At 46.2% G+C, this 20,102-nt stretch overlaps 1 protein-coding gene across 3 annotated transcripts in view; it reads left to right on the top strand.

Annotated features, from left to right (window-relative positions):
- The window catches only part of LOC115200516 (E3 ubiquitin-protein ligase znrf3-like), a 185,544-nt gene extending 167,075 nt beyond the window's left edge, over positions 1-18,469 (top strand). For 2 of the 3 annotated variants that reach the window (XM_029763641.1, XM_029763644.1), the window contains exons 4-8: positions 3,883-4,014; positions 10,569-10,679; positions 12,823-12,990; positions 14,059-14,161; positions 14,445-18,469. In XM_029763641.1, coding sequence (XP_029619501.1) covers positions 3,883-4,014; positions 10,569-10,679; positions 12,823-12,990; positions 14,059-14,161; positions 14,445-16,285 — 2,355 coding nt within the window. In that variant the 3' untranslated portion in view covers positions 16,286-18,469. The remainder of the gene's footprint in view (positions 1-3,882; positions 4,015-10,568; positions 10,680-12,822; positions 12,991-14,058; positions 14,162-14,444) is intronic. The other variant, XM_029763643.1, reaches the window with a different exon arrangement.
- The last annotated feature ends 1,633 nt before the right edge of the window (positions 18,470-20,102 follow it).

The raw sequence follows: 20,102 nt of genomic DNA, 5'->3' as shown, positions 1-20,102 counted from the left end.
AGAGAGAGAGAGAGAGAGCGCAATTAGGATCTGGACCAAAAAAAATACTTGAATCAGTTATAGAACCCATTGCCCTTTATGGTTGTGAGGTCTGGGATCTGCTCACCATCCACGAATTCACAAAATGGGACAAACACCAAATTGAGACTCCGCATGCAGAATTCCTGCTAAAATATCCTCAGTGTACAATGTAAAACACCAAATAATGCATGCAGAGCAGAATTAGGCCAATACACGCTAATGATCAAATTCCAGAAAAGAGCTCTCTTCCTGCCTGTGATACAGAAGTCTCTCCTCCACCCACCACTGGTGAAGCAGAAGGGAGAGGAAGTAGCAGCTTTGTCAGAGAGAGAGAAGAATTCTCCTGTGGTATTCAGCCAGGCCCACTGCACCAGGCCCGCTGCACCAGGCCCGCTGCACCAGGCCCACTGCACCAGGCCCACTGCACAAGGCCCACTGCACCAGGCCCGGACATGCAGGATCCTCTGTGTCAGGCCTCCAGGCTGTAAGCAGCAGTGTAGCAGAGACTCACAGAGATAAAAGGCTTGTAAGGGGACCACATGAAAGTCAGCGTGGCCCTCAAGGTCACATTCCCCCGAGAGGGTTTCCAGTTGCAGCTGCCCAATCGGCACAGGCCGAGGGGTAGGGAGGAGGAGTTAGAGTTAATATCCTCCGGGTGAAATTAGGAGCAAGGGAGGGTTATGAAGTTAATGTTTTTGACCTCTTTTTCTCCCTGTTTACATGATCTATCTACTAACTTTATGTATTTTATTATCAAAGTCTTTAATGCTGAGTTAAACGTGTTGGTTTTTGATAATGGAGAAGCACTTTATTGACGTTCCGTTTGACATTGAGAATATCTCTTCTATACACATTCAGTTTGTTCTTTAGTTCTTGTACCTTGGTTGAACTGAGGTTGCAACTGTATACTTTCCTTTATCGTGAGGTATCTGGTGTATATACTTTATGTATAGCATTACAGTATTATCACATTGACATCAATGCTAGCAGTGTTAGCCCTTTGAGAGCCTGGTCTATATTGACTCTTTTGCAGGGGAAAAATAACAGAAGTAGAGGCAGAGATGTTAAATTGACGTACGCTAGACTTTAATCAAAGAGAGCATATTTCACTTGGAAACATGACGACAGGGGAAGAAATAGAAATGGTGAATATCTCTGGTATTTCCCCTGGGATTTTTAAATTACAGACGGGCAGGGAGGGAGCAGACTACAGAGGGGCTCAGTCCAGTGGAGGAGTCCCACTAGAGAGACTGTAGAGAGTACGGAGGGCAGGGAGGGAGCAGACTACAGAGGGGCTCTAGTGGAGGAGTCCCACTAGAGAGACTGTAGAGAGTACGGAGGGCAGGGAGGAAGCAGACTACAGAGGGGCTCAGTCCAGTGGAGTCCCACTAGAGAGACTGTAGAGAGTACGGAGGGCAGGGAGGGAGCAGACTACAGAGGGGCTCAGTCCAGTGGAGTCCCACTAGAGAGACTGTAGAGAGTACGGAGGGCAGGGAGGGAGCAGACTACAGAGGGGCTCAGTCCAGTGGAGGAGTCCCACTAGAGAGACTGTAGAGAGTACGGAGGGCAGGGAGGAAGCAGACTACAGAGGGGCTCAGTCCAGTGGAGTCCCACTAGAGAGACTGTAGAGAGTACGGAGGGCAGGGAGGGAGCAGACTACAGAGGGGCTCAGTCCAGTGGAGGAGTCCCACTAGAGAGACTGTAGAGAGTACGGAGGGCAGGGAGGGAGCAGACTACAGAGGGGCTCAGTCCAGTGGAGGAGTCCCACTAGAGAGACTGTAGAGAGTACGGAGGGCAGGGAGGGAGCAGACTACAGAGGGGCTCTAGTGGAGGAGTCCCACTAGAGAGACTGTAGAGAGTACGGAGGGCAGGGAGGAAGCGGACTACAGAGGGGCTCAGTCCAGTGGAGGAGTCCCACTAGAGAGACTGTAGAGAGTACGGAGGGCAGGGAGGGAGCAGACTACAGAGGGGCTCAGTCCAGTGGAGGAGTCCCACTAGAGAGACTGTAGAGAGTACGGAGGGCAGGGAGGGAGCAGACTACAGAGGGGCTCAGTCCAGTGGAGGAGTCCCACTAGAGAGACTGTAGAGAGTACGGAGGGCAGGGAGGGAGCAGACTACAGAGGGGCTCAGTCCAGTGGAGTCCCACTAGAGAGACTGTAGAGAGTACGGAGGGCAGGGAGGGAGCAGACTACAGAGGGGCTCAGTCCAGTGGAGGAGTCCCACTAGAGAGACTGTAGAGAGTACGGAGGGCAGGGAGCGACGGAGGCCGAAAGAGAAACTGATTAGATAAGATGAGTTTATTAGTCATAGATGTAATTGCTGAGTACAGTGAAATTATTAAGCTTCGAGCTCCAACACTGCAGGTCAAACTATGAAGTGAATAAAACAATAATCTAAATAATAATAATATATATATATAAATATTTACAACTGTAATAATTTACATGTCCATATGGGGTAGGGACAGGGTAACTGTCCATTGTGGGGGGGGGGGGACAGGGGGAGCAGGTAGCTGACTAGTGGTGGCTATTCAGCAGCCTGATGGTCTGGGGGTAGAAGCTATTGGCCAGTCTGACAGTTTCTGCCATGATGCTCCTATACTGCCCACGTCTGAGTGATGGAAGCAGGGACAACAGGACATGGCTGGGGTCACTGATGATCTTCTTGGTCTTCCTGCGACACCTGGTGTTGTAGGTATCCTGGAGGGCATGCAGTGTGCAGGCAATGGTGCGTTAGGCTGAGCGACCCACCCTCTGAGACTTCGACCATATTCCCAGTCATCTTTCCATGGTTAAATGCGGTGGTTTGCGCTTTCAGTTTTGCGCGAATGCCACCATCTATCTACGGTTTCTGGTTAGGGAAGGTTTTAATAGTCTCAGGGAGTACAGGAGGGGGCTGAGGATGCACCCTTGTGGGACCCCCGTGTTCAGGATTAGTGTGGAGGAGATAATGTTGTCTACCTTCACCACCTGGGGACAGCCCGTCAGGAAGTCCAGGACCCAGTTGTATAGGCCCACGGACGGCAGACTAGAGAGATAGAAGCTCAGTCCAACTCAGTGGAGGAGGCAGTCTGTGGCCAAATACAGAACATACAATTAATTGACTTCCCTCCCCCCTCCCTCCTTCCTTTACTCCCTTCTTCCCTCCCTCCTCCATTCCTCCATTCCTCCTCCATCCCTCCCTCCCTCCTCCATTCCTCCCTCTCTCCTCTATCCCTCCCTCCCTCCTCCATTCCTCCCTCCCTCCTCCATTCCTCCCTCCCTCCTCCATTCCTCCCTCCCTCCTCCATCCCTCCCTCCCTCCTCCATTCCTCCCTCCCTCCTCCATTCCTTCTCCATCCCTCCCTCCCTCCTCCATCCCTCCCTCCTCCATTCCTCCCTCCCTCCTCCATTCCTCCCTCCCTCCTCCATTCCTCCTCCATCCCTCCCTCCCTCCCTCCTCCATTCCTCCCTCCCTCCTCCATTCCTCCCTCCCTCCCTCCATTCCTACCTCCCTCCTCCATTCCTCCCTCCCTCCTCCATTCCTCCCTCCCTCCTCCATTCCTCCTCCCTCCCTCCTCCATTCCTCCTCCATCCCTCCCTCCCTCCTCCATTCCTCCCTCCCTCCTCCATCCCTCCCTCCCTTCTCCATTTCTCCCTCCGTCCCGCTGTAGAGGACGACCACAGTTTCCACGTCTCTCTCTCTCACTCTCTCTCACTCTCCCTCTCTCTCTCTCTCTCTGTCTCTCTCTCCATCCTACAGGAGATGAAATGAGAGACTATGTTGAAGATGAGCATACAGTTGTTCTTCATCATTAAGGTTAACGTGTGTGTTGTCCTGTATACATGTCCTAATGTGTGTGTGTGTTCTCCTCTCCTGCAGCTAAACAAGTTAGCAGAGGACCCTCTGAAGAGGCCGGTGGTTTATGTGAAGGGGGCCGATGCTGTTAAGCTGATGAACATAGTCAACAAGCAGAAAGTGGCCCGCGCCAGGATCCAGCACAGACCACTGAGGGTAAACATTAAAAATAAATATAGATGTTTTATTTTCACATACACCAGATAGGTGCAGTGAAATGTGTTGTTTTACAGGGTCAGCCATAGTAGTACGGCGCTTCTGGAGTAAATTAGGCTAAAGTGCCTCAGCTCAGGAATTCAAACCAGTGACCTTTCAGTTACTGGACCAACGCTCTAACATGGAGGCTACCTGCCGCCACGAGCACTACACTGAGCCAAACCAAAGCAGGTCTAGTGTGTGTGTGTGTGTGTGTGTGTGTGTGTGTGTGTGTGTGTGTGTGTGTGTGTGTGTGTGTGTGTGTGTGTGTGTGTGTGTGTGTGTGTGTGTGTGTGTGTGTGTGTGCGCGTGCGTACAATTGCAAGTGAATACACAAGCCAAGACATATTTTAGTTATTTCGACTCCCATTTAAACCCTACTGTCACACTTCACAAAACATTGACTGACTCAAGTCCCACAGCTTCAGATATGGGAAGACACTCTAACAGGGAAATCTGAGCCACTCTCTATTCTTAGTGATATAACGTACAATTTCACACAGTCAATTTATCAATGGATGTAGCCAGGGGTGCATCTATGCCCAGTTCTGTTATTCAAACCCTGTGTCTGTGTGTTTATTAGTCATCAACACATGATGTGTATATGATTTGTTCTTCCAGTCTGTTTCAGTGGTCATGCCCTCATTACACACTGTTTCAGTTATCATTCTATCATTCCAGACTGTTTCAGTTATCATTCCCTCATTCTAGACTGTTTCAGTTATCATTCTATCATTCTAGACTGTTTCAGTTATCATTCCCTCATTCTAGACTGTTTCAGTTATCATTCTATCATTCTAGACTGTTTCAGTTATCATTCTATCATTCTAGACTGTTTCAGTTATCATTCTATCATTCCAGACTGTTTCAGTTATCATTCCCTCATTCTAGACTGTTTCAGTTATCATTCCCTCATTCTAGACTGTTTCAGTTATCATTCCCTCATTCTAGACTGTTTCAGTTATCATTCCCTCATTCTAGACTGTTTCAGTTATCATTCTATCATTCCAGACTGTTTCAGTTATCATTCTATCATTCCAGACTGTTTCAGTTATCATTCTATCATTCTAGACTGTTTCAGTTATCATTCTATCATTCCAGACTGTTTCAGTTATCATTCCCTCATTCTAGACTGTTTCAGTTATCATTCTATCATTCCAGACTGTTTCAGTGGTCATGCCCTCATTACACACTTTTTCAGTTATCATTCTATCATTCCAGACTGTTTCAGTTATCATTCCCTCATTCTAGACTGTTTCAGTTATCATTCCCTCATTCTAGACTGTTTCAGTTATCATTCCCTCATTCTAGACTGTTTCAGTTATCATTCCCTCATTCTAGACTGTTTCAGTTATCATTCTATCATTCCAGACTGTTTCAGTTATCATTCCCTCATTCTAGACTGTTTCAGTTATCATTCCCTCATTCTAGACTGTTTCAGTGGTCATTCCCTCATTCCAGACTGTTTCAGTTATCATTCTATCATTCCAGACTGTTTCAGTTATCATTCTATCATTCCAGACTGTTTCAGTTATCATTCCCTCATTCCAGACTGTTTCAGTTATCATTCCCTCATTCCAGACTGTTTCAGTTATCATTCCCTCATTCTAGACTGTTTCAGTTATCATTCTATCATTCCAGACTGTTTCAGTTATCATTCCCTCATTCTAGACTGTTTCAGTGGTCATTCTATCATTCCAGACTGTTTCAGTGGTCATTCTATCATTCCAGACTGTTTCAGTGGTCATTCCATCATTCCAGACTGTTTCAGTGGTCATTATATCATTCCAGACTGTTTCAGTGGTCATTCCATCATTCCAGACTGTTTCAGTGGTCATTCTATCATTCCAGACTGTTTCAGTGGTCATTCTATCATTCCAGACTGTTTCAGTGGTCATTCCATCATTCCAGACTCTTTCAGTGGTCATTCTATCATTCCAGACTGTTTCAGTGGTCATTCCATCATTCCAGACTGTTTCAGTGGTCATTCTATCATTCCAGACTGTTTCAGTGGTCATTCCAGACTGTTTCAGTGGCCATTATATCATTCCAGATTGTTTCAGTGGTCATTATATCAATCCAGACTCTTTCAGTGGTCATTCCATCATTCCAGACTGTTTCAGTGGCCATTCTATCATTCCAGTCTGTTTCAGTGGTCATTATATCATTCCAGACTGTTTCAGTGGTCATTCCATTATTCAAGACTGTTACAGTGGTCATTCCATCATTCCAGACTGTGTCAGTGGTAATTCCATCATTCAAGACTGTTACAGTGGTCATTCCATTATTCCAGACTGTTTCAGTGGTCATTCTATCATTCCAGACTTTTTCAGTGGTCATTATATCATACCAGACTGTTTCAGTGGTCATTCTATCATTCCAGACTGTTTCAGTGGTCATTATATCATTCCAGACTGTTTCAGTGGTCATTCTATCATTCCAGACTGTTTCAGTGGTCATTCCATTATTACACACTGTTTCAGTGGTCATTCTATCATTCCAGATTGTTTCAGTGGTCATTCTATCATTCCAGACTGTTTCAGTGGTCATTCCATCATTCCAGACTCTTTCAGTGGTCATTCTATCATTCCAGACTGTTTCAGTGGTCATTCCATCATTCCAGACTGTTTCAGTGGTCATTCTATCATTCCAGACTGTTTCAGTGGTCATTCCAGACTGTTTCAGTGGCCATTATATCATTCCAGATTGTTTCAGTGGTCATTATATCAATCCAGACTCTTTCAGTGGTCATTCCATCATTCCAGACTGTTTCAGTGGCCATTCTATCATTCCAGACTGTTTCAGTGGCCATTATATCAATCCAGACTCTTTCAGTGGTCATTCTATCATTCCAGACTGTTTCAGTGGTCATTCTATCATTCCAGACTGTTTCAGTGGTCATTCCATCATTCCAGACTGTTTCAGTGGTCATTATATCATTCCAGACTGTTTCAGTGGTCATTCCATCATTCCAGACTGTTTCAGTGGTCATTCTATCATTCCAGACTGTTTCAGTGGTCATTCAATCATTCCAGACTGTTTCAGTGGTCATTCCATCATTCCAGATTGTTTCAGTGGTCATTCTATCATTCCAGACTGTTTCAGTGGTCATTCCATTATTACAGACTGTTTCAGTGGTCATTCTATCATTCCAGACTGTTTCAGTGGTCATTCCATTATTACAGACTGTTTCAGTGGTCATTCTATCATTCCAGATTGTTTCAGTGGTCATTCTATCATTCCAGACTGTTTCAGTGGTCATTCCATTATTACAGACTGTTTCAGTGGTCATTCTATCATTCCAGACTGTTTCAGTGGTCATTCCATTATTACACACTGTTTCAGTGGTCATTCTATCATTCCAGATTGTTTCAGTGGTCATTATATCATACCAGACTGTTTCAGTGGTCATTCCATCATTCCAGACTGTTTCAGTGGTCATTCCATCATTCCAGACTGTTTCAGTGGTCATTCCGTAATTCCAGATTGTTACAGTGGTCATTTCAGACTATTTCAGTGGTCATTATTTAACTTCTATGGGCTATTAACTTCTGTGGTACACACTATTCAACAGCCAGTGAAATAGCATGGCGCGAAATACAAAACAGCAAAAATCTCATAATTTCATTTTCTCAAACAATCAACTATTTTACACCATTTTAAAGATAAACTTCTCGTTAACCTCTCTAGGGTACGTGGGACAAAATCGTCCCACACTATTCAAAAGCCAGTGACAAATCAGAGCGCCAAATTTAAAACCACAAAATGTCATAATTCAAAGTTCTCAAACATAGGACTATTTTACACTATTTGAAAGATAAGACTCTCATTAATCTAACCACATTGTCCGATTTCAAAAAGGCTTTACAGCGAAAGCAAAACATTAGATTATGTCAGGAGAGTACCCTGCCAAAAATAATCACACAGCCATTTTTCAAGCTAGCATATATGTCACAAAAACCAAAACCACAGCTAAATGCAGCACTAACCTTTGATGATCTTCATCAGATGACACTCCTAGGACATTATGTTATACAATACATGCATGTTTTGTTCAATCAAGTTCATATTTATATAAAAAAACAGCTTTTTACATTAGCATGTGATGTTCAGAACTAGCATACCCACCGCAAACTTCCGGTGAATTTACAAAATTTCTCACGATTAACGTTCACAAAATACAGAACAATTATTTTAAGAATTATAGATACAGAACTCCTTTATGCAATCGCGGTGTCAGATTTTAAAATAGCTTTTTGGCGAAAGCACATTTTGCAAGAGGTCAAGCAATGGGTGGAGGAAGACGAGGAAGACGTGGTGGTCAAAGGAATGGCAGGGGACAAGCACTCCTTCTGAAAGGTGGTCGTGGGCCTCATTTGAGAGGTGTGGGGGAACGTGGTAGAGGACAAGGCCACGGACCAAGACAGCGGCAGCACCAGCAAAGAGTGTCCAATAAAAACTGAGCAATAGTTGTACACCATGTGGTAAATCATGGCATGACAATGACTGAGGCAACTACAACGATTCAACCAAACCTCAGAAGATCAACCGTGGCCTCAATCATCAGAATGAGAACCGGTAAGTCTACAGCATGCACTAAACATTAGGCTACTCTCAATTGTCAAATGACTGTATACTGCATGCCAATGTGTACCACAGAGTAGGTGATGTGACTAAATGTGTTCTTACTGTAATTGTCCCTGCAGAATTGAGACTTTGCCAAATAGGGGAGGCAGAGGCAAAATTCTGACTGACCAATAAGAGCGGGCTGTGGTCAATTTCTTTCGGCCCAGAAATGACATTCGCCTTATAGAAATTCGGCCGCACATATTGGACAATGACGACATGTTCAACAATGTGGAAGCCATAAGTTTGCAGACTATTGCACGCATGCTGAAAAGGCACCAGGTGTCTCTAAAACAGTTATACCGTGTGCCTTTTGAAAGAAATGCAGACAGAGTGAAGCAACTGAGGACTGAGTACGTTCAGGTATGTTCAGTTTCAAGATGCCTGTTGGGAAAAATTCCCCCAAAATTCTACGTCATTGTAATCAGTAATTCTCTTTCCAAAATGTCTTTTTAGAGGGTGATGGAGCTGGATGCTGACGAAAACATCACAAATTTCTCTTTTTGGATGAGGCAAGCTTCAACCTGGCCAAGACCAGGAGGAGAGGTCGGAATTTCATTGGCCAGCGGGCAACCATCCAAGTACCTGGACAACGTGGGGCCAACATCACCACTATATCGGAAGATGATGTGGTGGGACGCAGACCTCGTATTGGATCATATAATGCTTCTCTCCTTGTAACCTTCCTTGATGAGCTAAATCAGTTCCGTAGAGATGATGGCGTGACCTATGTCATTGTGTGGGATAATGTCCGGTTCCAAATGGTGCAAACATAGTTTCAGGCCCGTCCACAATTTACCACCCTGTACTTACTCCCATACCCTCCTGTCCTTAACGCGATTGAGTACATTTTCACAAATTTATGATAGGCGCCCTCACGAACAAGCCGCCCTTCTCCAGGCTATGGATGACGCATGCAATGACATCACGTCAGACCAGTGTCAGGCCTGGATTCGCCATGCCCGATGATTCTTCCCAAGATGTTTGGCTAATGAAAGCATCCATTGTGATGTGGATGAGAACCTGTGGCCAAATCCACAAGACAGGGTTGATGGAAATATAGAAGTACAGTAATCAATTCTTTGTTTTGCTTTTTACAGTAAGCCAGGTGAGGAACACTGCAGTTGATGTTTTACTGTAGTTCTTTTATTTTTTGTAGCTAATTATTTTTGCTTTGATTCAAAGAAACCTATGTTGTGATTTTATTGTATTTTATCAATAAATTTCAGATTTTGTTCAATGATTCCACTGTGTCTGCAGTATTCTCTCTACAAGTCCTTTTACAGTGATGTATTTACGTGTAGTACCATAATGAAACATGTATCACATATTATGTACTACAATATTTAATGATTGTACGAACAACTACACAGTGAAACTATTGGTATCTTGTGTGTGGGTGATCTAAATGAATGTTCCTGTGGTATTTCATGATAAATGAGTTATTTGAACCAATGATTCTGGAAGTGCAAGGTTTCTTTAAAGATATGAATGCACAATGCAATGTTTTGAACATTGGACTGCCTGTGTTACAAGTGATGACTGTTTTGAGTTTAGAGTTTTGAAAAATTACCAAATGGTTCTGAAATTAGTGCTAAAGTGATTGTAAAAAAATAGGATACATTTTTGGCACAAATATAATACAAGGAGGCACTTGAAGGAATTGAAGTTATTTATGTGCCTGGCAATTGGGCAATAATAAATAGACATTGTGTAGGAATATGAATAGGAGTCAAGTAGCAGAAGTGTGTGTGTGTGTGTGTGTGTGTGTGTGTGTGTGTGTGTGTGTGTGTGTGTGTGTGTGTGTGTGTGTGTGTGTGTGTGTGCATGCGTGTGTGGTTTCTTCCTTTGGCTGTATATATCTAATTGAATGGAGTCTCTCCCTACAGCAGCCTACAGAGTACTTTGACATGGGGATCTTCCTGGCCTTCTTCGTAGTGGTGTCTCTGGTCTGCCTCGTACTGCTCATCAAGATCAAACTAAAACAGAGAAGAAGCCAGGTGAGGACACACACACACATACACACACACGCAGACAGACACACTCACACACAGACACGCAGACATACACACACATACAATTGAAGTCGGAAGTTTACATACACTGAGGTTGGAGTCATTAAAACTCGTTTTTCAACCACTCCACAAACTTCTTGTTAACAAACTATAGTTTTGGCAAGTCGGTTAGGACATCTACTTTGTGCATGACACAAGTTTTCAAGTTTTGACACAATTTTTCCAACATTTTTTTTTGAGTCAATTGGAGGTGTACCTGTGGATGTATTTCAAGGCCTACCTTCAAACTCAATGCTTCTTTGCTTGACATCATGGGAAAATCAAAATAAATCAGCCAAGACCTCAGAAAAAGACTGTAGACTTCCACAAGTCTAGTTCATCCTTGGGAGCAATTTCCAAATGCCTGAAGGTACCACGTTCATCTGTACAAACAATAGTACGCAAGTATAAACACCATGGGACCACGCAGCCGTCATACCGCTCAGGAAGGAGACATGTTCTGTCTCCTAGAGATGAACATACTCTGGTGCGAAAAGTGCAAATCAATCCCAGAACAACAGCAAAGGACCTTGTGAAGATGCTGGAGGAAACAGGTACAAAAGTATCTATATCCAAAGTAAAACGAGTCCTATATCGACATAACCTGAAAGGCCACTCAGCAAGGAAGAAGCCACTGCTCCAAAACCGCCATAAAAAAAAGCCAGACTACAGTTTGCAACTGCACATGGGACAAAGATCGTACTTTTTGGAGAAATGTCCTCTGGTCTGATGAAACAAAAATAGAACTGTTTGGCCATAATGACCATCGTTATGTTTGGAGGAAAAAAGGGGATGTTTGCAAGCCGAAGAACACCATCCCAACCGTGAATCACGAGGGTGGCAGTATCATGTTGTGGGGGTGCTTGGCTGCAGGAGGGACTGGTGCACTTCACAAAATAGATGGCATCATGAGAAGGAAAATGATGTGGATATATAGTTGTTGACACGGGCATGCTGAGGACACGCTGTATATCAGTGGTGCACCTGTACGTGTACCTGTATATCAGTGGTGGCTGCTGCCACTTTAAGTAGGAGGACAGGCTCATAGTTATGCTCGGACCAGAGAAAGTGAATGGTATCAAATACATGGTTTCAACTACACTACAGCTATTGTTATTAACAGTCCTCCCCTCCCCAGCCACCAACGCTCTGTCCTCTGCTCCCCTCCCCAGCCACCAACTCTCTGTCCTCTGCTCCCCTCCCCTCCCCAGCCACCAACTCTCTGTCCTCTGCTCCCCTCCCCAGCCACCAACTCTCTGTCCTCTGCTCCCCTCCCCTCCCCAGCCACCAACCCTCTGACCTCTGCTCCCCTCCCCTCCCCAGCCACCAACTCTCTGTCCTCTGCTCCTCTCACCAGCCACCAACTCTCTGTCCTCTGCTCCCCTCCCCTCCCCAGCCACCAACTCTCTGTCCTCTGCTCCTCTCACCAGCCACCAACTCTCTGTCCTCTGCTCCCCTCCCCTCACCAGCCACCAACTCTCTGTCCTCTGCTCCCCTCCCCAGCCACCAACTCTCTGTCCTCTGCTCCCCTCCCCTCCCCAGCCACCAACTCCCTGTCCTCTGCTCCCCTCCCCAGCCACCAACTCTCTGTCCTCTGCTCCCCTCCCCAGCCACCAACGCTCTGTCCTCTGCTCCCCTCCCCTCACCAGCCACCAACTCTCTGTCCTCTGCTCCCCTCCCCTCACCAGCCACCAACTCTCTGTCCTCTGCTCCCCTCCCCAGCCACCAACTCTCTGTCCTCTGCTCCCCTCCCCAGCCACCAACTCTCTGTCCTCTGCTCCCCTCCCCTCCCCAGCCACCAACTCTCTGTCCTCTGCTCCCCTCCCCAGCCACCAACTCTCTGTCCTCTGCTCCCCTCCCCAGCCACCAACTCTCTGTCCTCTGCTCCCCTCCCCAGCCACCAACTCTCTGTCCTCTGCTCCTCTCACCAGCCACCAACTCTTTGTCCTCTGCTCCCCTCCCCAGCCACCAACTCTCTGTCCTCTGCTCCCCTCCCCTCCACTGCTCTCCCCAGCAACACTGCATACCTGTGTATCACCCCCAGTCTAACCCTCTGCCCCCCCCTCTCCTCTCTCCTCCACCTCTACAGAGTTCTATGAATAGGATGGCCATTCAGGCCCTGGAGAAGATGGAGACAAGGAAGTTCAAGGCCAAGGTCAAGGGTCAACGTGAGAGCAGCTACGGAGCGTCTGATTCACTGAGCAGTAGCTCCACCACCGACTGTGCCATCTGTCTGGAGAAGTACATGGAAGGAGAGGTACTAGACAGAACACACAAACACTGAATAGAAACACACACACACACTGTTCAGAATTTTTTTGGGCAGAAAGGGGTTAGCTTCAGGAACAAAAAAAATATGTATGTAAGAAATATGTATTCTAGACCCTAATCGTGGGAGGGAGGGAGGGAGGTAGAGAGGTCAGAGGGAGGGAGGGAGGGATTAGATTTATTTTATTTTATTTGGATCTCTTTTAGTCCCCGTTTGGACTAATCTTCCAAGAGTCCTTAGACATTAAAATACAATTTATAATACGAACACATTTTCACATATAACACACTATTACAAACATACATAATATACTAACATAATGACCCAATAAATACTCAATCTAAAAAATATTGATTCTTCATGTACTATAGTCCCACAACATTTCTATTTATTATATTTAAATTGTTTTAAAATAATGTTTAAATTCATATACTGAAAGGTTTCTGGTTTGCTCAGTTAATTTATTCCATTTCTTTATTGCTCTAAATTGAAATGTTCTTTTGCCTATTTCTCTTTTCTGTCTGGATAAGAGAGAGAGGGGGGGGAAGGAGAGAGGTGGGAGGAGGGAGGGAGAGAGAGAGAGAAAGGGAGGGAGGGAGGGAGGGAGGGAGGGAGGGAGAGGGGGAAGGAGAGAGGTGGGAGGAGGGAGGGAGAGAGAGAGGGGGGAGAAGGAGGGAGGGAGGGAGGGGGGAGAAGGAGGGAGGGAGGGAGGGAGGGAGGGAGGGGGAGAAGGAGGGAGGGAGGGAGAGAGAGAGGAGGGAGAGAGAGAAAGGGAGGGAGTTGTTCAGTGTTGCTGTTCATGTATAATAATGTGAAGAAGAGAAACCTTGCTGCTCTGCTGATAGCTGTTAGCCGTTCACCCATCAAACACCAATCATGTCCTTAGATATTGTACGCCTTTACTAACCTTAACTGGTCCCCTCCCCTTCTCCTTCACTCCTTCTCTCCTCCTGTTCCCTTCCCCCTCTCCCCCCTTCCCCCATCCCCTTTACCTTCTCCCCCTGTTCCCCTCGCCCTCTCTTCCGCTTCCCCTCCTCCTCTCCCACCCATCTACAGGAGCTGCGGGTCATCCCCTGTGCCCACAGGTTCCATAAGAAGTGTGTGGACCCATGGCTCCTCCAGCACCACACCTGTCCTCACTGTAGACACAACATCATCGGTGAGCTGGTGTGCACTATATAGGGAACAGGGTTCCATTTGGGACACGCTGTTGTCAGCATGAGGCCTGTAGCTATCTGACAGGAATTTTCCAGTCTGCAAATATTTCACTTTTGTCACACTATGCAACCCGGTAAAACAGTAAAAGAGACTAATCAATTAATTTAATCAACGTAAAATACCTTTTTCATGAATCTGTAACAAAGCTAACTTTTGAAAGACTTCTTTGACTCTGTGCGTTAACCAAACTCTCTCCCTCCCTTACACCCCTATTCTCTTCTCAGAGCAAAAGAAGGGGAACCCCGGAGCTGTCTGCATGGACCCAGTCTACAGCCGGCAGCAGAGGGTAGTCCTGCCTGTCCACTACCCTGGCAGGGTGCACCGTTCTGGGCAGGTGACTGCCTACCCCACCCGCACCTCCATGGACCCCCATGGTAACCCCATCACAGTGCTCACAGTGGACCAGCACTCAGACTCCCAGGGCCTGTACCCTCCCCAGTCTGCCCACGCCGGGGCCTTCCTCCGGGGCTACCACCCCCACCCAACCCTGCAGCTGGACCACTCTCTCAACCCCCACCACTGTGGGCTGCAGCACCAGCGCCTGGGCCTCAACCCCCCCGCCTACCCCCAGTACCAGCAGCCAGGGCCCCACCACGGCGCCTTCAAGAGGCCTAAGTTCCACGGACGCAGCTTCTCACGGGCCGCCTGCTACTCGCAGTACGAGACCATGTACCAGCACTACTACCTCCAGGGCCTGACCTTCCCCCAGCAGGGTGAAGGGACCCAGGGGGCAGCAGGCATAGGAGGGCTGACTGGGAGCGCCGGGCCCCACATGGGCCACCACAGCATGGCTTTCCAAGGGGGGCTGCTCTACCCCACTGTGGTCCACATGGCCCCCGCCACCAGCTCCAGGATGGCTGAGGCAGGGAGCGGTGCCTCGGGTCTGGGCTGTTACCATGGCCACCGCTCGGTGTGCAGTGGTTACCTGGCCGACTGCCCGGGCAGCGACAGCAGCAGCAGCTCTGGCCACTGCCACTGTTCCTCCAGTGACTCTATGCTGGACTGTACAGAGATCAGTAACCAGGGGGTATACGGCTCCTGTTCCACTTTCCGCAGCTCCCTGAGCTCTGACTACGACCCCTACGTCTACCGCAGTAAGAGCCCCTGTAAGGGGTTGCAAGGGGAGCCAGGGGCCTCGTCTGCAGGGGCCTCCACCGCATGCCCCTCCACAGCTGAGGACTCCCTAACCCCAGCTCCCTCGGGGGGCCACGATGGCGACAGCCTGCAGCCACAGCCTCCTCCTGGAACCTCAGGGTTCAGTGTGGGGGACCAGCTCTCCAGCTACAGCAGCCGCTCGTCACTGGACCAACCCAGGGACACCAGCACCACTAGCACTACCTCAGCCAGGCCTCTAGAGGGAGCCACAGTGGACATGGGGAAGGGAGGGCAGACAGGGGAGGAGACAAGGGGGGAGCATGGCCTGGGGGGAACAGGGGCATGTAGCTGCTGTTTCGAGGTGCTCCCTCCCAACATGGAGTGCAAAGGTCAGCAGGGATATCAGAGGCAGGACTCAGACTGGGTGGGGCCTATGGCCTCCTCGGGACGTGGCTGTTGCAGGGAGGCAGAGCAGAACTTTTACCCCCCTGGGGAGCGCCTGTTGGCTCCGTCGGAGCAGGTGAACTATGAGGGCCTGCCCTATTGCTTCTACAAGGAGATGAAGGTTCACCGGGCAACAGGTGGGCGCTATAATGAGGACTATGCCGTGAATGTGCAGTATGCGCACCACGCTGCAGACTCAGATGCCTGCTGTGGTGGGCTCAGCCAGAGAATACCCATAATCCACCAGGGCACAGACTATGAGCTGGGCTTGGGGACAGAGACTCTGTATCAGAGCAGCCTACTGCTAGCCAGCCTCACCTTGGGGCAGGGGGGCGAGGGGGGCGAGGGGCGGACTGGGGGGCAGGTGGAGCCTGGTGAGGGAGGCTACTTCACCTCAGGACAGTTCAGAGGTCAAGTGAACCCCACCCAGGAAGAAGAGACCAAGGCCCTGTTCCACCCCCTGAACTACATTACCCACGATGCATCTGGAAACAGTAAAGCTACAGACAAGGGTCTGGGGGTATGAGGGGGTGTGGAGCCCAGAAACAGGGACTCAAACAAACAGCCTCTTTGGTACCTAACCGGTCGGTCGGTCAGTCAAGAAAACCTCAGTTGCCTTGCTTTTTTTAAGCCTCGCTCGCTGAACTGAATGTTATCATCCTAGATGGTGATGGTGTAGATTTCTACTGAAATTATATGATGGCCTGCCTGCCTGGCGTATCCAGACATAACCAGTTCATTCCTGTGGCCATCAGCAGCTCAGCATCAGCCCAGCTCAACCCACGTCACTCTGACTCGTGGCCAAGCCTCACCAGCGGAGTCTACAGGCTCAGATAGATACAGAATCAGGCTACAACATATGGGTGGAAGTTCACGGTGGTTGGGTTGGTTGTAACTGTGGATGGCTTGGCAAGGCCACAAATCAACACGTAGGCTAGCCCAGCCCTTACAGTACCATGGGTTCCAGACAGGGTCAGTCCGGATCCTGAGACCCATTTGGAGAGAAACAAACTGTGTTAGCAGGGCCCAGTTTGAGATGTTTTTTCTTCTGATTTAGTAAGTTGTTTTTCACATCTGGACTCTGGACTGTGTTGTTTGAGGATACATTTGATTTGCTTTATAATCACACACATACCTGTGTGTACATGCATATGTACTTTATGTATGTGTTTATTGTACTTTACTGCTCTTATGACATAACGTTGCATATACAGCTTGGACAACAAGCGTCAACAAACCACCAAACTCAGATGAAAGGTTATGAAAGAATACCAAAACATCAACTTATTTTATTTTTTAGGGGGTTGGGTGGAGGGACGGGGTCCTTGCTAGTTGGAGGGGAGGCAGTTCGTCACAGTCACACGCTCTTTCATTGAGCTAAGCTATACTAACTAGACTACAGTTCTCTCTTGAGATACTCAATGGGGCGCGATATTGTAGAACAATGCAGATAGAATGTTGACTCAGTTCTCTGTTCTACATAATAGAGAGTCTGTTCTATATAGAATACATGTCTATCTGCGATGTTCAGAACATAGTGCTCTGGATAAGAGCGTCTGCTAAATGACTTAAATGTTAAATGTAATAGTGCATTCTAGAACATGCACCAGACCAACACCAAGCCTTAGGCCACTGAGCCATCCTTACTATCCTGGGCTGTGTGTCACCTTTTGACTAAATAAAGGTCCACGTAGTGACAGGGTTCCTCTGAGTTTGTAGAAAGACATTTGGAAATCTTCAAAGGATTGGATTTATATCAGGTTTAGTCAATACTTGTACGTTAGAAGCTCTTGTTTTAGTTTTTTTGCAGTCACTCATCTAGCCTCCTCCTCAACACTTAAGCTATAATATACTGTCTATGGTTCTATAAAGCTGTTGTCTGTCAAAAAAGGCCAAAGGAGAAAAAAAAGATATTATTCACAAGGAATCCCTTTTATACTGTGGCAGTGGGTTACACAGGGCAGTTACACAAAAAGCAGCATGTCAGATTGTTTTATTTTATTAAATCATACAGTACACATCATGCTCTCAAACAATATCAACGTTGTTCATTCATGCCTTCTTTCTGTTGATTTTACAGACTGTTTTTACTGTTTCTATGAAATGTACCCATTGTCTTCAGAGGCAATCGTTTTGAAATAGCAATATTTATGTGTTAACCCAGAGCCTGTAATCAATGAAAGATATTGAGAATCTAATCTTTCCTTTGCATAAAGATATGTATGTACTACAAATATAACATTGTGGGTTACCCGAGTCACTATTTAATTGTTTTGTTTTATTATTTGTAGCACTTAAGAAGATTGTATTAAAAGAAAATGTGTACACAAATTAATATTTCTTTTATTTTTTTTAAGAATATAATTATTTTCTCCATCATTACCATTTTACAAATGTTTAAAAAAGGCTAGAAATCAATCTGTATATTTCTGTATCTGTATAGCAGCACATTTCATAAATGGAAACATGTTCTCTGAATATTTATTTACTAATATATTTATCTTCAAGCCATGTCTTATGTTGAGAGTGTATGAACGTTTTTGAGTTATTTGGTTGCTGTTTGTGATAAATCGCTAAATACATGGTAATTGCACACAAAGTTATTCAATATTCTCTGACCAAAAATGTATTAAAAAAAATGTATTACCATACAGTTGTGTAATTAAAGTGTACAAAAGATCTGTAAAATATACAGTTTTATTCAAGTAAATCACATTGTTGTGTTTTTTTCCCCCAAACATTTTCATCTTCATTCAGGGAAATTGACAACAGTGCAGTGTTGATAAGAATTGATATGTTAAATATGGTATAGATCTACATCTCTTTTGGGAGGAAAACTTTGGTAGGAAAGCATATATACGGAAAATTTTAAACCACATAACTTTGACTGGCTTGGAATTAACTGAGAGAGACTGGATAGTCCTCTGAAGCCACATCACAAAAGTGCACCTTGGTAAAAGTAGTGGACTATATAAGGAATAGGGTGCAATTTGGGAAGTACCCCATGTAGTTACCCTACTGTCGTCTGCTTGCCTAGAACGTCTGCTGGCCTAGAACTTGGAACACTGCCTCTGATCTGTCTCCACCTAGTGGATGGGAAACAACATGCTTAAAATATCCATATTCAAAACTAAGAATCTACAATTGTTAATCCTTGATTCCTGTCCTCCTCAAAATGCATTGTAGGAGAGGTTCCAAGGTGCATTGAAGGGCAATATCTATGTTTTTTGAGACGAACGCAACTGAGGAGAGCGGACGAAAGCAATCAAGGAAATACAATTAAGATTCACCCCAAAATGAGAACACTGGGGTATGTTCACTAGGAACCAACCGGAGGCAAAAGGAATGAAATGAGGAGGGACCTACCTGAATCTGTCCAATAGAAACTCATTTTCATTGCAAAATGTTTTCCTTTTGGAGTACACTGTTTTCGTCGCAAAACATTTTGGACTAATGATTATACCCCTGCTCATTTTACATTTTAGCAGACACTCTTATCCAGAGGGATTTACAGTTGTGAATGCATAAATTTCATACATTTTTTCCCCCCGTACTGGTCCCCCCGTGGGAATCGAACCACAACCCTGGCGTTGCAAACACCATGCTCTACCAACTGAGCCACTCGGGACACTGTGAAGTTTCCCCTGGGAACAGATCTAGGATCAGCTTCCCTTCCCCCAATCCTAACATCAACCATTTGTGGAAATGCAAAACTGACCCAAGATCAGCATCTAGGGGCAACTTCACTGTTTCACCCTACTCCAAGAATAGTCCAGGCTTGTTGTCACCACCAGGGAGCAGTCAAAGCAGTCTATATTGAAACACACATTACTTGTCACATGGGCCAGGTGTAGACTTTACAGTGAAATGCTTACTTACTAGCCCTTCCCAATGATGCAGAGTGAAAAATTAGTACAATTAAAACAATAGAACAAGAGGAATAAAATACACAAGAATGGAGCTATATACAGGAAGTATCAGTACCAGATCAATGTGGAGCTATATACAGGGAGTACCAGTACCAGATCAATGTGGAGCTATATACAGGGAGTACCAGATCAATGTGGAGCTATATACAGGAAGTACCAGTACCAGATCAATGTGGAGCTATATACAGGGAGTACCAGTACCAGATCAATGTGGAGCTATATACAGGGAATACCAGTACCAGATCAATGTGGAGCTATATACAGGAAGTATCAGTACCAGATCAATGTGGAGCTATATACAGGATGTACCAGTACCAGATCAATGTGGAGCTATATACAGGAAGTATCAGTACCAGATCAATGTGGAGCTATATACAGGGAGTACCAGATCAATGTGGAGCTATATACAGGGAG

The sequence above is a fragment of the Salmo trutta genome, chromosome 9 (assembly GCF_901001165.1).
Source record: "Salmo trutta chromosome 9, fSalTru1.1, whole genome shotgun sequence".
Classification (NCBI taxonomy): Eukaryota; Metazoa; Chordata; class Actinopteri; order Salmoniformes; family Salmonidae; genus Salmo; species Salmo trutta.
This window is presented reverse-complemented; position numbering and strand designations above follow the sequence as displayed.